At 38.9% G+C, this 19588-nt stretch overlaps 1 protein-coding gene across 2 annotated transcripts in view; it reads left to right on the top strand.

The window, feature by feature from the left end:
* Nucleotides 1-18018, top strand: part of il11ra (interleukin 11 receptor, alpha) — a 51501-nt gene extending 33483 nt beyond the window's left edge. The window contains exons 2-12 of one of the 2 annotated variants that reach the window (XM_044175500.1): nt 961-1057; nt 5125-5191; nt 5889-6055; nt 6825-6939; nt 7227-7390; nt 8416-8579; nt 9094-9238; nt 10194-10292; nt 11753-11855; nt 12000-12079; nt 12754-18018. In XM_044175500.1, the coding sequence (XP_044031435.1) occupies nt 961-1057; nt 5125-5191; nt 5889-6055; nt 6825-6939; nt 7227-7390; nt 8416-8579; nt 9094-9238; nt 10194-10292; nt 11753-11855; nt 12000-12078 (1200 nt within the window). In that variant the 3' untranslated portion in view covers nt 12079; nt 12754-18018. The remainder of the gene's footprint in view (nt 1-960; nt 1058-5124; nt 5192-5888; nt 6056-6824; nt 6940-7226; nt 7391-8415; nt 8580-9093; nt 9239-10193; nt 10293-11752; nt 11856-11999; nt 12080-12753) is intronic. The other variant, XM_044175499.1, reaches the window with a different exon arrangement.
* Nucleotides 18019-19588: the final 1570 nt, after the last annotated feature.

Here is a 19588-nt window from a genome sequence, read left to right as displayed (position 1 = left end):
TATTTAATATTTTAATGGTTTCATGACAGCTCCCTGTCTGAACATATAACGTCTGATATGCCATTGTTTCTCTGTCTACTTAGACAGGGAAATTCTTATAGAAATGCATGTTAGCATTGTCATTTTGTCATGTTACCATTTAGCTCAAAGCCCCACTGTGCCTAAACACAGCCTCACAGAGCTGCTTGCATGGCTTTAGATCCATCAAACGCCATGCCATTGTAGCCAGTAGTCTGTTCCATCTACGTCACATGATCTGTTCACCATAGTTCCACCACCAGACCATAGTATAATTATAAAAAAATACACTTTTATACTGTATCTACTCCACTGGGCTCTACTTTTTACAGTGTGCACATATTGGTTCGATTATATAGGAAATGTGTTCAGTTGATTTACAGTACAAACCTGGAAGATGGATCTGTTCTCCAGCACAAGTGGAACTAAAACTTTACTTCTCCCAGAGTTTCTGGGAAAGAGCCAGTGGAAACAAAAAATCATTCCCAACATATTTCCCCTCTGTTTTTATGGGGAATGTGTTTTTAATTTTGAAAGACTTGCACTAACAATTCCACTAGTCAGAGATAGAGGCTACCAGTTGTCTTGACCATTGCATTTTTGGACTTTGGACTGTGTGACAGAATTTGCAGTACTAAGTAAAAAGCAGGCACTGCTTGTTTTTTGAAGTGATTACCTGCAACATGTTGTTACCAAGCAATTTTTACATTGGTATGTAGTTGCTATAGTGAGGAAATTCACCAAAAAGACACATTCGGGCTGTTTTTTCCAACATTTTTATTTTCATACCAATTTACTTGTACAAAATGGACTCAAAATGATGATGATAATGCTGCTGCTGTTGTTGTTAATGCTTACTGCCAAACATTTTAGGCTTTAAAATGACTCGTAATCATTATACCTGCTACTTTCCCAACTCTCTGTCTTCCTCTCTCTCTCTAGATGCCAGGCCTTTTGTCCAGTCCTGTGTGTCTGACAGTCATCTGGTTTTTATCTTGGTCGCTGTGTCCCAGTCAAGCTCAGATTTGGACTGATGAAGGTAACACACGTATGCATGCACACCACGCAGAAAGACACATTTCACAAGGGACACATTTAAAACGCACACACATAGAAACACACATTCTGTTAAGGATCAGGCATGGACTCCTTTGGGAACTATTTTGGGTGCTCTTGACTTATCTTGACTCAAAGTACTTATTGGATCTAATGCTACTGCAGAAGAAAGGAGGGAAGAAACAGCCACATTTCAGAATAAAAAGTGGATACAGTGCAGTTTGCCATAAAACAGTGACATGTTTTTCCAAGAAAAACCTCGATCAGAGAATTTCTTTTCTTGTATAAACACATCATTGTTCATTTTTATGGTCTCTGTCTGTTCAATTTTGGCTGTGCAACTTAATTTTTTTTATATAGTTGTATTGGAATTCATGTTTTTTGGATTAGCACTCCGCAAACAAGAATTCTATTGTTTGTATTTTTTTGCCTCACACAGCACTTCAGGGATCTGTCTGGCATTAAGAAATTGACTCTTCTTTCTTTCAAAGGCTGTTCTTCCCCCTTTGTTTGTGTCTCTTTCTACCTCTCTCTATTACTGTATCTCTTTCTAAAATCAGCCAAATGAATCACTCCAACAATAAGAACACTCGCCCTTAGCCCTTCAGGTGAAACTGTCAAAGTTTTCCCTTCCCATTAATTTTACCCTACAGCATCTCCAGAGTCCTTTTTTTATTGTTTGGAAAGTACTGAGTTTCATCCAGCTTGCAATTTCTGTGTCCACCCTGCCATCTGATTTCAATGTCAGGAGAAACTCGCAGCCTTCCTGTGTGCATTAGTGTGTATATGTGTGTGTGTGTGGTTATGTCTACTTAAATGCATGTTTGTGTGCATATGTGTGTGGTTTTACATATGTGTGTGTGTGTGTGTGTGTATGCACATGCACATGTCTGGACCCTCTTGCCAGAGGTAGAATCAGATATGAGTGGAACGCTGCGGGTTTGGGGAATAATGTACTTCACTGCCAATAAAACATGAATACACACATTCAGACCAGCCAACTCTTTGCACTGCACCAAGGCCCCAGGTAACACACACACACACAGAAACAGAGGGAGGGGAGTGTGTGTGTGTGTTTTCTGTGGTTAAAGGGGAAAAGAAAATCTGGTTAAAACTGGCGAGAGAGACATTAAATAAAAAGACTGAGATAAAGGGAGAAATGATTGGAGAGAGAGAGAGAGAGAGACAGAGAGACAGAGACAGAGAGATTTTAATAATATGAATTACTTTGTAAGTTACTAGAACTTTTTAGTTGCCTGGTAGTGTGGACACAGTTTTTCTCTGCAGTAAGTTAGATCTGAATGCTTTATCGTTTACCCTAAGTGCAGTTTTCAAAATGCAAGAGCCACAATTTGAATTGCTGTTTAACTGTTAATTATATAATTAACATTTTCTTCTTAACAAACTAAAGGCAGTGAACATTTTGCCAGCGACTGTTGATTTCACTGGCTATAATGACAACTGTTGCTGGTAAACTTATGCTAATTCTGTGAGTTGGTGAAACATCAATAAAAATCTTGGGTTTTTCCTGGTTATTATGAGAGGAGTGGGCTCTGTCTTTTCGCTGTTCATAAAAGACCAACATAAGTCTGTTTGTACATATAACAATCTAGGATCCCCAGGTCCTATAGTAGCTCGGCAGTTGTCTAGTGTAAATGACAGACAGCTGGTGGAAAAGAGCTGTCGGAATCTCCCAGTTAAACCTTAAAGCAAATGATAACACTGTTTTAAGCTTGTCACCTTTAAGTCTCTAAATTGAGACCTCCAGAATTTGGGCCTGTGTAGCAGCTCTTCCTGTCACTCTGTGAAGCTAATGTGAAGCAGCTACAGTGCAGAGCAGTCAACAGTCAGTCAGTACATGTGGTCAGTCTGATATCAAATCATTGTCAGACATGACTCACCGGCCATGAACACACTTTCATTTGCTCATTTCTTCAGTAGGTTTCATTGTCCTCCTTTCTGTGCATATTTGTCTCCTTCCCTCAAAAATTTAAATGCAACCACAAAATCACTGTGGAACACTTGGCTGCTCTTTTCCCCAGCTGTTTCATTTAGCACAGCCACTAAAACAACAGCAGAAAGGCCAGAAAAGCAAGCTTCAGGTGTCAGTGAAAACCAAGTATTGAAAAGGGTCTCAGTAAAGCCTTCAACTTGAGTATGTGTCAAATTTAATTTAGGATTAACGTAGTTGGTCCCTGAAGGGCATATGAGGTTACTGCAGCAGGGAAAACTAAAATAAATATACCAATACAGCAAATTAAATAATAACATCCTCAAAATGCTTCCCCTCCTCCACCTGCCTGGTCCCTTCCAGCCTTACACTTTAACTGATGTAAACAACACAGTCACATTTTCAAACAACAAAATGTTTTAGGTTAAAAAAAAAAAAAAAGTTTAAAAAAAAAATAAAGTTTTAGGTTATCCTTCCTGGTATCACTTTAATACCAGTCAAACTTGTGACAAAGAGTAAAGTTGATAAAGAGAGGTTTGTATGAAAAATTAAGAAGAAAAACAAAACACAGATCTGGGACAAATAGTTTGTTACCAAGGAAGGAGAGGCTAGCATGGAGTGTGCATGCCTGAGCGATTGAGGTTAAGAATTAATGAAGGTGTGTGTGCGTGTCAGACTGGCAGTCAAAGTGATGTTTTTCCACTCCAGATCTGCTGTAAATGCCAGCTTTCATATTATGGAGTCAAGCTAAACATGCGCACACCTACACTCGCATACTGCAGATAGAGTATCAACTCTGCAAATGACTACAGTCACCACAAATATTTGCTCAGGTATACACTGCACTTAGTATACCTTCAAATCTACTCTTTTTTTCCATCATTTCTGTGTGATGGCAAGTAATCGTTTAGCAGCTTCTGTCTCATACTTTAAGTTATTGATACAAATGGTTGTTATATTCACTAAAGTACACCAAAGTGAGCATACATGGCCTTAGACACATTAATGGATTCTCATGAACTGTTGCGGGCAATAAACCTGTGACATTATGTTACAGAACAATCTCTACAACTACTAGGCTACATCACATCTGCTCGCACATTAAAGGGTTGGTTCACGATAGCTTTCGTTGTTTGTACACAGGTTTGGAGATATCATGTCTGAAAGGTGTGCCGCCACCCCAGTTCTATGGGGGCACATGGAGTTTTGTTTGTGCTGCTTAAAGCTTTTTCTTGGGTAAAAATAGATAAAACTGAAGCTATTTGCATGGTTAGATTTGGGCAGAAACAAGCAAAAAATGATGCATCCAATTTTAAAGGCCATCTCCTTCCAAATCCACATTGCAAAGCTGTCCCATTTCCATCCCAAGTTGCTCCATATGTGGTTGAGAATATGTCCCGCTTCTGCCTGAATACTGATATTTTGTAACACTGAGGACTCTGTCAGTGTATCTTCTTCAGTCCTCAGTGTTCCAAAATCCATAGCACGCCAGTCACTTGTTTGTTTTGGGTCTTTGTGAAGTTAAGGCTGGAAGGACAAGACAATGTTGAATCTTCTGTAGTCAGTGACTCAATCTTATAGACAGGCAAAGACAATTAGCAGAAAGCAGCTCAAAGTTGTGCAAATCGACAGATTTTGGTGTTGATTCTTAGTGTGATCAACAGCATTTTTCAGATTACAAGGGCTCATTTTTTCAGTGTAAATATCAAAAATGTTTCTAAATGGAGTTTGAGAGTAAAAACTATATCTCTATCTTCTAAAAATGCTTAACTGCTTCTCTGTCTATTACTGAAGTGGTCTTCAAGTGGATTTGCTGATATAGAGTAACATTTTAATTGTGATAATAAACTTTCAGAAAAATAAAACACACTGGAACATCTTTATACTGTGTGCCAAAGTCTCCTCAGTCTAGTTTCTGCAGGATCCCTAACCTTGTATGGTCATGTTATTGTGATACTGTTGACTCTACTGGAAATGGTGGCGCTTAAATCACATTACAGACAATGCAGACACATGGTATGTCAGATTGTGCAGTGTGCAGATACTGTAAGCCAAACGACAATGTGCTTTAATATTTTATGTGATGTCTGTGTTTTAAGTGTCAGGTGTGCAGTATGGGCACTTGGAGTCAAATGTGACACTGGCATGCGGGAAGTCACAAATCAGGTAAAGAAAGAAAACTATTGCCTGTGTAGCTTAAAGTTGTGTTTTTTTTGTTCTCTAACGACAGAGATATTTCCAGCACAGTCATACGGGAGTTTGAAAGTAGCTACTAAATGTCAGTACAGCAGTTACATTTATTACATTCAAGAGTCGCACAGGAACAAATACATCATAAAAGTTGCAGTGATACCAATTTGTAAACCCATAGAAGCAGAAAATAGACTAGAATGCAGTGCAGCCACAAGAAATATTGAATTTTAAGTCAGTGGCACAGTACGATAAGTGCCTTCTTCAAGATTTGCTGAAAGACAATCTGAGAAATGTAGGAAATCCTGGACAAAATGTCAGTTTTAATGGTGGTCTGACAGTCAACATTTTTGTTTTCAAGGCAACAGAAGATAACTTATCGTGATACAAAGGCCCAGACAGTGCCTGCATTTTTAAATCCCCCCCAAAAAAGGCTAAATTATCCAATTTGAGAGCCAATGTATGCCAAATACTGTTAAACATAATTAGTAAAGAGGAACAGTGAACATCAGCTAAACCATCTTTAAAAACAATAAAAAAAGACAGATACCTATGATAATGTCCTTAAAGAGTTTAGTTCTAGTTTAGGTCTTGGGTTGAGCATAAGGCTTACAGGTCAGTGAGTGAAGTCCTCACAAGCATAATAACGAAACTCTAACATGTTCCCGACCAGGACACCTGTTGTGTGGCATCTGAACCACAACTCACCGTTGCCATGGCACAAAGTGACATCAGACGGAGCCTTAGTCCTGCTGCACGTCGACCACTCAGCGCAGGGCAACTACAGCTGCTATGACAACCGGGGGCTCCTCCTCCACTCTGTCAAACTCATGCTGGGATGTAAGTGTTGTTGTGACTTGTCCAGGTTCACAGTGCCTAATTTAGGAGTTATTACACTTTAACAGCTCTGCTGTACTTTTAGTCTCTCGCCATGGGACTACAGCTTTAAAAAATTACTTTTTGCAGCAGGAACATGCCGGTGTCCCTCGTGTTTTAGCCCCTACATGCAGAGACAGCATCCCAGTCCCTCACAGTTCAGTTCATTCTTTCGATAATTCAGCATAAAAGCATAAAAGAAGTTTCTGTTTCTCTTTCTCAGTCATTCTCATCTCTCTCTTGAGTTTGTCTAAACATATTTTCCTCTGTTTGTTTCTCAATCATCTATTTCTGTTTCTTTCTCTCCCCCCTTTTTTACATGAATGACTTTCTTCTCTCAACATCTAATTTATGCTGGCTCTCTGGTTGTAACAAGACATCTTATTACAACAGTGCAACAGTACAACAATAATCATAACAGAGCTGCTGGCCCTCAGAGGAAGCAGGTCTTATTGGCCGTGACATAGACAAAGCCCTCCACTTCCTGTAAATGTCTCAAACAGGAAGCAGCTCCCTAAGTAGGCTTCCTTTTTAGGGACAGGGAGTTTTCCATGGGACTAGCCTAGCCTGAAATATTTTGGTCCTTGATAGGAACACCAGGGTACAGAGCTGTTCATTTTAGACTTGAAGACAAGACAGAGAAACTTTTAAAACATTACATCTAATAGGGCCCTTAAAAAACAAACTCCCTGTCTGTCCTGAAAATGAGCTCTGTCTGACTCCCGTTTCCTAGATCCCCCTGGGCTGCTGAGCGTTTCCTGTCAAGTGCCCAATCACACGCATGTTCGCTGCTCCTGGGTGGAATCAGTAAAGACATTCCTGCCAGCCAAGTATAATGCCTCCTTCGGGTAAGAGTGAGTTACTGCAAGTGAAACAGTAATGCCCAAGGTCACATTCTGAATGGACTATGAAGAAACTAAATATAGTGCATGTGCCACAGAGTTACATTTTGAATGTCATGCATATAGAGTGGTATCCCAATTTGAACCCTCTCTGTCCTTCTCTGCTTCCCCTCTTCAGCATTCAGCTGTGGTGACCACTTGGTTATAACCGTCCTGCAGTTTCCAGCACACACTTAAGTTGTCTTTTACCCAACAGAACACAACACTTGACCATGTTTTGTCTCGTTTTCAAGGGGGAATGGTCAGGAGTGGAGGCCATGCATCATGGACATCGCCCGCAAGCACTGTGATGTAGATCACCCTGCCTTCTGGCAGACCATCCATACCCTGAGAATCATAGAGACTAATGGGCTTGGGTCCATGACAACATATGTCCGGTTTAAGTTAGATGAGCTATGTAAGATCACATTAAACGCACGCACACGCACACACACACACACACACACACACACACACACACACACACACACACACACACACACACACAGTTTTTCTCATTTTTGTTTCCAGTGCTCCACACCCAGCTTTACTGAAACAGGCTATAGCATTATTTAAAAAAAAAAATACTATTGTGATTGGCTGGCAATATTGCTGGCCCTGTCCCCTATATTATTCTTTACAGTTGTGACATCACACTGATTTAAAATCATTTAGTAAAGCAACTTCATGCTTCAATAGCACCTCCATTGTCTACTCTCCTTCCTTTGCCTAAAATCAATAGTTACAAAGGTTTATGTCCATAAAAGCTAAAAAGGCATATACTTTCACTATTTTCCAAATTTACATATGCACACGTTTTCACATGTACATGTATTTATTAGACCGGTACACAAACATTGCATTGGTCCTCATATAATGAACTCAATTAACTTTGTTTTGCTGCTTCTCTGTCTGCATGACGTTCTTGTTGCTCTTGAGCAGAGCCATTCAAAAGTCTTTAAAGCGGCTGGTGTACCTGTTAGATGTTCCTCAGTTTTTTCTTAACCTTTACATTCTCTTTGTCACAGTGGTATGAAGTGTGGTAAAAAACAAATAAAGAGATAAGAGTCTGTGGGATGGATAGTTCTAGTAATAGCAAGGTGATATAGGCATAAAAAAAGGTAATTTAATGAAGCACTTTTTGAATTAAAGTTGGATTCACTATATATTCCTTAAAGCTGCAAATATGGCTACACTAGGTCATTCATCCGAGAGAGAAACAACAGCAACTAAAAAAAAAAAAAAAAAGTCTGGTTCTAAAAGCAAACCAGTTGAAGAAATCATGCATTTATGTCTGAACAGGTGCTTTGATTTGCTTTGTTACATTCTGCCCTCTTGTACTCTAAATTGTGTCTAATGGTCTTTTAAATAGTATGCCAACCATAGTGGAAATAATTGTGGCTAAATCTTACTTTCTTTCTTTCTATCTGTCTTTCTTTGCAGTGAAACCAGACCCTCCAGAGTCAGTATTGGTGAAGGAGCTAGAAGGCTATCCAAAGAGGCTGATCGTCTCGTGGAACTTTCCCTCTTCCTGGCCGCTGCATGTTGCTTTCCCCCTTGTGTTTCATATCAGATACAGGCCACAAGGCTCTATATACTGGTCAGAGGTTAGTAAGCAAGGCCGAAGGTCATTTCATTTCAGTGTTGATGGGGGCGCAGTCTGGATTTAACTCTGAGCATCTCGTCAAACTAATACACTGAATACAGGCTGTAGTTTCTCACATTTTCACATTTTACCAGCAATTGAAACTAAACTTATGTACATTTATTTACTTACTGTGGTTGGTCACAAACAAAAACAACCTTGGTGGTTATTTTTGTAACCCAAGCCAGTCACAGAAAATAAATACTACTAAAAAGAAGAAAGAACATGGGATTGAAACAAAAATGATGGGGTATAATGATTCCCCCCCCCCGTCTCCACCAGAAATCATGCCTCATGAGCACCATGAAGTACTTAAGTTTAAAATGTGGTTTCATTAAATCCTACAATAAATCCCATCAATTAATTTAATGTTTTGCTGATTTCTCATCAAATCATTTCTCATCAGCTTTTCTTCCTGTTCACTGTTATTTTCTTGTGCTCTAATTCCCTGTCCTATCTCTTTCACCATCAATCAGATTTACTCTGAGGAGAGTCCAGTCGTGATATTTGACGCCCTGGCTGGCTACCTCCACCATGTTCAGGTTCGAGCCCGGGATGGGGTGAACTCTGAAGGCCAGTGGAGCGAATGGAGTCCCCTGCTTCTCGCCAGGCCCTGGGAAGGTCAGAAAGAAAATTCACAAGATGATCATTTCTAAATTATTAGTCAAGTCAGTTTATTTTTAGAGCACATTTAAAAGTGACAAATGTGGACAAATATGCTTTACAGAGAGATGACACAGTCCGATCACATAAATAGACGAACATAATAAAGGTATCATGGATAAAAGTATGAAAACACAATAGGCATGTTGCTAGAGCTCCAACGATTAGTTAAATAATGGATTACTAGTAAATTAATCAGCAAGTATTTTGATAACCTATTAATCAGAAAAGTCCAAAAATCCTGGTTCCAGCTTCTCAAGTGTGGAAGTTTATTGTTTTTGCTTGTCTTAATAGTGTAGCAAACTGGATATCTTTGTGTTTGGGACAGTTGGTCGGACAAAACAAGACATTTTAAGACGTCACCTTGAACTCTGTGAAAGTGGAATGGACATTTTATTTTACTATTTTCTGATATTTTAAAGACCAAAAGACTAATCGAGAAAATAATCTGCAGATTAATCGAAATAATCATTAGTTGCAGCCCTGCATGTTGCACAGATAACAGATGAAAAACAAAAACAGAGGGTGATCTGTCATGTCTTCGTAATGACTGTCAAAACAGCAAAAGAAAAGAGTTGGGTCTAATCAGTTCTGTATTTCACTGGTAACCAGTGAAGGGAGGGCAGTGAGGGAGACATGTGATCTCTCCTCAAGGTACCCGTGAGGAGTGTTGTTGCTGCATTCTGAATTTACTGTAGGCGAGATAAAGCTGACTGACTGACTCCTACGTAGAAAGAATTGCCACTACTAAGGTTTTCACATCCTTACACAACATGGAATGATTTTCAGTGAGCCTTTAACAACAAACTTTGTGCATATTCATTGTTAATCACTTATATAAATGCCTATAATGTGTGTGTGTGTGTGTGTGTGTGTGTGTGTGTGTGTGTGTGTGTGTTTGTTTGTACTACAGTCTACACCACCCCTGAACCTGAAGAGGATATCCTGCCAGAGGAAAGATTTTTTTTTCCTTTGAACACAAAACCTGAAACCTCCACTGCTAAGGCACACCGTAAGACTCCTATGATACTTCAAATGATAATTGCAATGTGATTGTTATCAGTAGCAACACCATTACTGCATTTGCTTATGTTGTAGCTCAACAGTAGTACAATTACTGTCATTACTATTATGATTCTGCTACTTCTTCCACTACAGTTGTTTCTGCTACAATTACCAAAGCTGCTACAATTACTACTACTGCCAAAAGTACAGATACTCTACTACTGTTACTATTACTGTAATTATTACTGCTATGTTTACATCTACTACTGCTTTCATTGCTAGTATTACTACTAACTTGTTTACAATCACAGCAGTATACTGTATGTCCTCAGTCTGGGTTTGAGCCTAATAAGGTGAACTAAGTGAATCCTTGCTAATCAAACAGCAGGACGAGTTTATTTGTACCCCATTTTTTGGCAGCATCAAGAGGCCACATCAGTCATTAATGCAGCAATAAGGCATTATTTACTGTTATTATACTCTAGATAGAACAGTGCAAGTACCTTGTGCCGGGCTTCATCACCAAATTACATATAACTGCAGTAAATTGTACCTGCAGGGTATTATGTTCTCTACAGTATGTGCTTTGGATGAAAAGTTAGCATAGCACATAGCAGCTCACATATACATGGGCAAAAACACAGTTAAAAAACAGCCTACACTCGCAAGCATGCACATCTAAAATATACACATGCAAGATGCACACAGCAAGTATACACTTGTAAACACTCACACACCCATATACAGTATACACAAGCAGACAAATACACACAGTTTTGGCAGTAGAGTATAGGCTGAAACTCACTGTGAGATTTCTTTTAGCTGGTCTGCTGGGAACCAGATGTCTTCTTCTGTGTGTGTGTGTCTCCACTGTCATTTGCAGATGTGCTCATAAATCATCTTTTAATCTCTAAATACCAAGCACATTCTATAATGCGTGTGTCTGTGCTGTACTCTTTTGCTTTGAAAGAGAGTTGTTTACTCCTCTCAGTATGATGAATGCATGTTTGTGTGAAAGCTATAATGGCAGATTTAAAATGAACTTCTCACCAGAGAGTAATTAAATCAGAGGACACGCATATACCACTATTTACAACTAATTTCTCTCTTTTTGTCTCAGACACACACAAACACACAATATTTTTAACAGGTTTTGCTTTTGTTAATGAGCTATGACAAGACAGTGATCCACAGATGTGTGAACTGTGTTTCTACATTATGTCTTCTTGTCCATCTTCTTCCTTAACTATATTTGTTTTTGGTTTTCAACTTTTATTTTCTTTTTTTCAGCACACTCTGACATCTGCTTCTTCTATCATGTATCTGTTCCTCTAATCTTACTCTCCAACCTTTCATCTTTGATTCAACTCTCCTCTGTTGCTTTAACACTCTCTTTCTCTGTATCACCCACCCTGCTTGTTTTGTTGACCCCCCCATGTTGTTTTCTTCCTCTCTCTCCCCATTCAGTTCCTGTACATGAGGATGAAGGTAATTTGGGTTTGGTGATTCTGCTGGTTTTGTTCTCCGTGGTCATCCTCACCACCGTCCTTTCCCTCATCTTTGTCGTGTGGTAAGACACACACACACACACACACACACACACACACATCCCACATTCACAGGCCACAGTTGTGTGGTCTCTCTTTCTCTTTGAGTGCCTGGCCAAGCCTGGCAAGTTTTTGGTTGGTGTTAACTTATTGTATTTTATTTCCAGGGTGAGGCAGAGGCGGCGCGATCATGTGACCAAACAGGAACTCACATCTATGGTTAAGATGAAGTCCATGCCAATCTAATGTGAGACACACACATATACGCAGACATTGTTTCATCTTAAGCGTTTTAGGTTTGTTTTGAGTTTTAAGTTTAAAAAAAAGTGTAAAGCAGGCTCACTTATCTTTGTAAGGTAAAGTATTTTGTGTCAGATTTAAATTCCCTCTTACATTTGTCACAACATTATTGCAGTTGTTGTGAATATGTCGCATTCTCACTGATGGCCACACGTGGTTGTTTGTGTTCTTAGCTTGTTTGGCAGATAGTTTTAGACCTCTGCATGGCAAACAGCCTCTGTGGCGAAGCTAATTAAAATCCTAATTAAGTGTCACCTCTTTCAGATTTATAAGACTACCACAAAATGCCCTCAAATGGGAGCCAAGCCAGTGAGAAGAAAATAGCAAAGCGCTGCCTTAGTAAGAACTGAAATGGTTCAAAGTGCTGCTATAAACAACATTCAGACAACCCTTCAGATAGCCAGCCAACTTGTGATTATAAGCCTAACATACACACACAGATTATAACCCTCTAAGTATGCCTACATATCTCCCATCCAGCTCTGTTATTTAAATATGTGCTTTCAAGGCAGTGCTTACTTACATTGATTTATTCATGTTTTTTTTAAAGTTGCCTTTTCTCTTTCCTCCATTCTACTCTCCTTCATGTCCTCTCTGCTTTTTTCATCAACTTCTTTTCAGTTTTTCTTCTGCTCTTCTCTTCTTTCCTCCTCTTTTTCCTCTCTGCTCCTCTTCTTTCTTCTCTTCTCATCTTTCCTCTTCTCCTCTGTTCTTTTGTCTTCTCTTCTCAGGTTGATTTCAAGCATCTTCTCCTAGTCAGCCCGTTCTAGGGCTCCTCCCAAGAGTCAGCCTCTGCCTTTACCACTGTAGAATGCTGGCTGTCCATATTTAACTACATTAACCAGAATGCATCAGCCAGAGTCCATCCAGGATCAAGGACAACAGGGACAAACCTATACAAGGAACTTTGCAGAGTAGGGTAGAGTTGCCCAGTATATAAAAGCTGACTGAAGGGTACATTTTGCAAGATTTCCCTGGACATATTCAGTGGTCACATCTAACTGCACTACCCATAATGCATCAGCAGACAGGGAAATCAGACCCTACTCTGTTTCTTAAATTTCACTTCAGCAACTTCACTGCAATTCACTCCTCAGCGGACTGTAGGAGCCACACTGCATCGGGACATTTGAGTTCACTCAAATCTAATGCTGCTTCAGTTGGACTGACTCCACAACTTGTTTTGGAGAGGAGTGACTTTTATTTTATTTTTTTTTACTTTTGAACTTTCATGCAAAGTAAGGACAGGACGTGCAGCTGCCAAACAGGAGAACATAGGCTTTTTTTTGTGGGAAGGTGAAGATTTTTTCTGGGACAACTTGCCTCTTTCCTCCCACCCAGAACTCACATTCTTTTATTTTTTTGAGATTCATTGTGAGAAGTAACAAATTAATGTGCGTCCGTTATTACATCGACTGACCGACCGACTCAACGCTGTGAAGGAAGCATAACTTCTGCCAGTCTCTGTGTGCATCTGATGCCAAAGCAGCAACTACGGGCATTATGGTCTCAGCTGAGGGGCAGGACGCAACCTGTTACTGGCTCCTGACCTGAGGGATGGACATGGAGAATAAGGTCCAGGTTTGGCAGGGTTATCTAGACTTTATTTCATTTATGACAGGTGATTTTATGTTGCATGATATGCTTGTTTTGTTGTCTAATGTCTTTAGTACAGGTGTTCTTTTGTTTCTTTTGTTATACCTCTTTCTGTCCATCCATCCACTGTTCCTGAATGTGTGAATGAAAGGCACACATGGGGAGAAAGAGAGAATGAGAGAGATAAGAAAGATCCTGGCCTTTCACAAACCACCAGCATTATGCCACGACATAGATACTTAGCTAGCTAGAGAATATTAAATCATAGATATTCAGCTGTCTTGTCTAGACTTAAAAGTCCATTTTGAAAATGGTTATATGTAAGCATTTATTTAAGAGATTAAACAATGTCTGTCCATTTAGAGATAAAAGTCAAACACAGCCTAATTTGTTTGTTATCGGAGTAGATGACAAATCTGATTTCATTCCTAAAATTCCCACATCCAACTTTTAAAGAGTAACAACACCAGGCTGAAAAGCAGCGCTTTGCCGCCCTCTGTGGTTGAAGGTTTCAACACTGGACACACCCAGCACCACTGATGGGTGTGGTCAGAATTGTGCTTTGTTGCACCTGTAACCACACCCAGCAGTGATGTCACAGAGTCCTGGAGTACACCTGTATGTCACTGCAGCAAAGTGAGAAGTTTCACTCTTTAAAATCAGGATGGGACAATATCTTTGTGGCTCACCAATAGTTGAACAGTATAATAATATTTTAGGGTCTCGCTTCTGATTTACATTATATACTGTTTGTTTTGCATTTAAAATACATGTGTAATATGACAGTGTCCACTGTAGGACTGAAACTAACAATTAGATCATTATCAATTAATCTGTCGATTATTTTTTCTATTAAATGTCAGAAAATAGAGAACAAAAGGTTAAGGTGACATCTTCAGATTACTTATTTTGTCTGACAATGCCAAGGATATTTCATTTACAATGATAAAACTGAGAAAAGCAGCAAATCCTCACATTTGAGAAGCTGCAACTGGCAAATATTTGGCACTTTCTTATCATTGAAACAATTATCAAAATTGTTGTCGATCGACTAAGAGAGTGATCGACTTTCAGCACTTGGCCATTGTTACACCAATAAAGTCCCTAAGTACCCCTTTTTTTTTTTAACTTGATAAGACTTCACAGTGTTCCATGAAAGTTGGTAGTCAGCCAGGTTCATCTCTGGTGAGACTGATAGCACCTGCAGCTAAGTGGAATAACAATGCAATAAGAGGCATATTTTAACTAGACCCTAAAGTCAATTAAAGTTCACCAATATTAGTAATCAGTTTAGGCTATATGTATTAAATTAGAAATCAGTAACACAAAAAAAGGTAATGAAAAAAAGCCGTTTAAAAAGAAGGTAGAAGTGTATGCTAATGAGCTGGTATATTTATATTAGGGGATAAAGATAGCTAGCTAAAAGTTTTTTAAGCCCTTTGTTTTCCATCAAAGTAATTAGAGAAATAATTATCTCACCTAAAAGTCCTTTGGGAAACTCTCATGAACAGGTCGCACAGACATTTGGGTGTGTCCCAGACAGCGCTACTGTAGGTCAAATGGGAATGAAAATGGATGTAGAAAGGGCTGGAAGTTCACTAGTGCAACTCACAATAACTTTGACATGGGATTCTTTTCACATGGCAAGTGGGCTCTTACAATCACTGCTGCCATCACCACATCCTCAGATAATGGGGACAGAAATGAAATGGTTTGTGGACAGTTACTATGGAAACATTCAGCGCCATATGTTCCTGTAGATCACATTAAATAACAGAGGAACAGTATGCAGCAGTAAGCTTACCCTACAGTAAATTAGAATTAATGCTGATGAGGAGTTTTGGTATGGTGACGATATTTTACATTTTTTGAGGCAAACTGTAAAGTTAAGTGGGGCATTGACTCAAAGCAACCACAGAAACGGCAGCCATGGACAGCTGCAACAAAGGGTTGGTGCAGCTGAACATAGTGATTGTACTAGTCTCACTTTACATGGCAAGAATGTCTCCATCTCCTGTGACTGACTAATCAGCAGACTGCTGTTTTCCCAGCCAAGCCTTCACCAATTGGTCAGTTATCTCATGAAAGAGTTTATGAGGTTATGTAGCTGAATCAGAGCATGTTGGTTGGTGGGTGTGAACATGAGATAAGCACGAACACGACTGATCGACAAGAGCGACTCTCGCTCACTGTACTCGTGTCTCACGTCCCACCGACTCGTGGAAAATGAATGATTTCTGGGTGGCCAGTGCTAACCGTATGAAAAGCTCCAAATACCTCTAGGACAGCATATCTGGCTAAGTTTTGCTTTTGACACTTGCGCCTGCAAAACTTGTGTCCTGACTAACTGTCTGCAACAGATGGAAGCAAAAGGCTCTTCTTGAGTAGGGCGCTTGCATTAAAAAATATATTTTTCTTTCTTTCTTAGTGTCTGTTGGTCTGGTGCTTATATTCTGTTGATCCAAAGCTGTGTAGTTATCAGTTGATCAGCTGATTGATTGACTAACTGTGTAGTTTGTATCAGAAGCACAAGGTGCATCTATGTCAAACTTTTTTCCAGTTTGACAACTGTATGTTCTTGCAAGCTAGCTCCACATATTATGCATGGATCCAGTTGAAGCATTTTTGTATATTGTTGTATATCACACTTTAAAAAATACATTACATGTATGTTATTATAAGTGATGTTTATATGTAGAGAAAAAAAACATTCTTTGGGATAGTTTCACAGACATGGTTTAACTCAGTCTTGTGTTCATTTGTAATCGACACATTAGCAGTTAATAGCAGTTTTATAGCTCTTATGTATAATTCAATTCTGAAACCCATTAAACAAAACGATGTGCATTTGATTTAACTGGGAAAAAAAAGATATTTCTTACAAGGAATCTAATCATAGCAAATGGCAATAAATATTCAGTCAATAGATGGTTTGTGTAGAATCAGTAAATCCAGATAACAAAGTGACTGAAGGGAGATTCCCACAGAAATTAGTATTAGTGACTGAGGATAATCCATGTCTAGAGAACCTTCCCAGCATTGTGTATTTGTGTCTTTCTACCCAGTTATATGAAGCTGTGTTACTGTACGATTACTGTATGGACAACGTGTTTACTGAATTCGTCTTCATCCAACTTGCTTTACTAGTGTTCAGTTTTATTCATTTCTTTGCAGTCAGATGAACGACAAATTAGTTGGGGTTTTTTTCAGCTCATCTTAAATTCCTGTGGCAACATTCACAAAGAAAGTTAAACAGTTTCATTTTCAAATAATATTCGACAGCTGATCTTTTACTTTCTGTTTAAATTGGAGAAAAAATGTGTGTAGATAGAAACCAGATGGGTGTGAGCCACTATCTGAATTTTTAGAGCTAAAAAATGTACATGCAGCAAAATGTTCTATTAACAAAACCTAAAAAAAAATATAAATTACACCCGTTATTCATTCTTTTAAACTGGATTTGAAAATTGTTAAGTGGCAATGGATGGGCCAGTAATGAATGAATGTAAGTATTTGTTTTTTATCATATTACCTCAAAATAGTGCTCCCTTCCCTTAATGTCAGCTTGTCAGTTCTTTCAGTACCTGGATATTAAATGAATTTTTTCATGCTTTTCCAGGCCTTCAAGGTCTTGTTGAAGTGACTTTAATTGAGATAATGAACCTGGTACCTGCTCACTCATTGCAACTTAAATACTGTATATGCTGTTTAATACAGCATGACTGTAAAACAACAGTGTGCTAGAACTGTCATGAGGAGAGACATTTTGATGTAAATGCTGGGTTTCACAGGTAACAAAGATCATATTTTTCCAATCTAAACAGCAAAATAAAAATCTGAAATTAATTTTTTCTCTCAGTTAAAAATATTTTTATGATACAGACACTTTGCTAGGTCAAATTTTATAAACCATCCATCAGATAGAATTTTATGTGGGCCATGTGCAGTATCAGTGACTGTTTTTCACACTGTCCATCTTGTTTTTGAGATTCAACGTGATTTTCTTTCAGTATAGTGTGTAGCGATCAATTGCCACCTTTCTGTTTCACTCTAGTGGTGTTTTCTCTGTTTTTGTGGACAGATTTGTGATAGTCTCAGTCTTTCTATGTTCCTCTGCAGTATGTGATAGCAGATGGAGCCTGTTGGTTTTAGTTCTTATAACTCAAATTACACTCAGGCATCCATTCTCAGATGTACATAGTACTTTATGTGTACGACAGATATCACCATAAGCTGTTTTTTTTTTTTTCTCGCTCTCCTTGTATGTGAAATAAATACTATTTTATCACACTTGTAGCTTCTGGGGTTTTCTGGGTATTTTGGTAATCTCTAACTCATGGTTCACAAGCTTTTCTTCCATATCTTCAATTCTTCTGACACTGCACCTGTGTTTTCATCAGAACCAAGTTTGTTTATCTGCTTCTTCTCTATTGGTTGGTTGTAACGGTGGTGATGAATGCCATCTGTCTGATGTCCAAAACATTTTTAAAAAATGCAATTACTCTGAACAAATGAGCCAGTAGTGGAGAGGATCGGCCTTCTCTTTCTCACGCTGTTAGAATTGTTTGTTTGTGCATCTCAAAAAATTGACCACATTTCCCCTAAAGTCTGTTGCTTCCTGTTGCAGTCTCTTTTAGAAAGTTTCCATTATCTGATTGTGACACTGTCTGATGAATCCCAAATGCTCAAGCCGGCTTTTGTTGCCTTTGTGAAAGGGCCTTTTAAGATGTACAACTGGAAGGAAATTGCCTTGGTTTTCTGGCTCCACTTCCCATATGGTAAACATGTTGTCATGCAAGCTTTAGCGTCTTCATGCTCAAAGTTTCGAAATTACAGGAGTATATTCTTTATTGTTCTGCTGGTCGTCATTGATGCGAGGTGGACCACTTCCTCGTCTTTGTAGATGAGGAAACCTCTGCTGAGAAATTCTTCGCTGTTTTTCTGAATAACCGTCGGTGTACACCAATGCCTTGTGCTGGTGTGGTTGTGGACAATACATTCAGAATCATGGAAGCACATTTTCAGCCCTGAGGACAATAGAGAAGGCAGTGAAAACACTGATTTCATGTAGCTTCGTGCAGTGGAACGGCAACTCTTGACTCGGGCCAACTGCTTTCTTCCTGCTGTATTCAGGATATTCCCAATTAGAGGCAACAACTCAGCACAATGTCTTTTGAGAGAGAGAGAACCAATACAAGTACTCTGCTGAAGTGCAGCACCACATGCTCTCAAGTCCAGATAAGTGAGGCTATGTAACTTTTGCTTAGCGGCAGTTTAAATGGCACATTAAATGGCCTTTTATTTCTCAAGAGCCAGATGTAGCCAGAGATGTGTTCTTTATTTTACTTTAAATGTTTATCCACGACATGCTAACATTTAGCATAACAAAGGAGTCATAAAGTTTGCTAACATTAGCCACCATGCGCTGCTAGCCATACCAGACCAAGTTAGGCTGGAGGAGCAAAACCCCTGAGTGTGTTGAACTGAGTAAAGGTGATGCTTTATAGCTAATGAATTCAACTTTTCATTTGTTCACCAGAGACATGCAAAACCTCAGGGTAACATTAGCGCAAGTGGGTATGCGAGGAGTCAAAGTCAGTTAACTAACGCAGTAATGTCAGCATTGAACTAAGTATGTGTATGATTTTATTATTTCTTCTTCTTCCAAAGTTCTAGTTTTAACCTCTAAAGGGCTACCAACCAATCTACACACGTTCAAATATAAAACAAATATACAGCAAGTTTGTTTTTCCCTTCATAAAACTCCATTAAGACATTAATGGCACATCTTATCATTGTTGCTAAAATTAAATGAAATACCTTAAATACTGATAAGAACTTAATGTTTACTTTTTGCATG

The sequence above is a fragment of the Siniperca chuatsi genome, linkage group LG18 (assembly GCF_020085105.1).
Source record: "Siniperca chuatsi isolate FFG_IHB_CAS linkage group LG18, ASM2008510v1, whole genome shotgun sequence".
Classification (NCBI taxonomy): Eukaryota; Metazoa; Chordata; class Actinopteri; order Centrarchiformes; family Sinipercidae; genus Siniperca; species Siniperca chuatsi.
The sequence above is the reverse complement of the archived record's forward strand: the minus strand, read 5'-3'. Positions and strand labels throughout refer to the sequence as shown.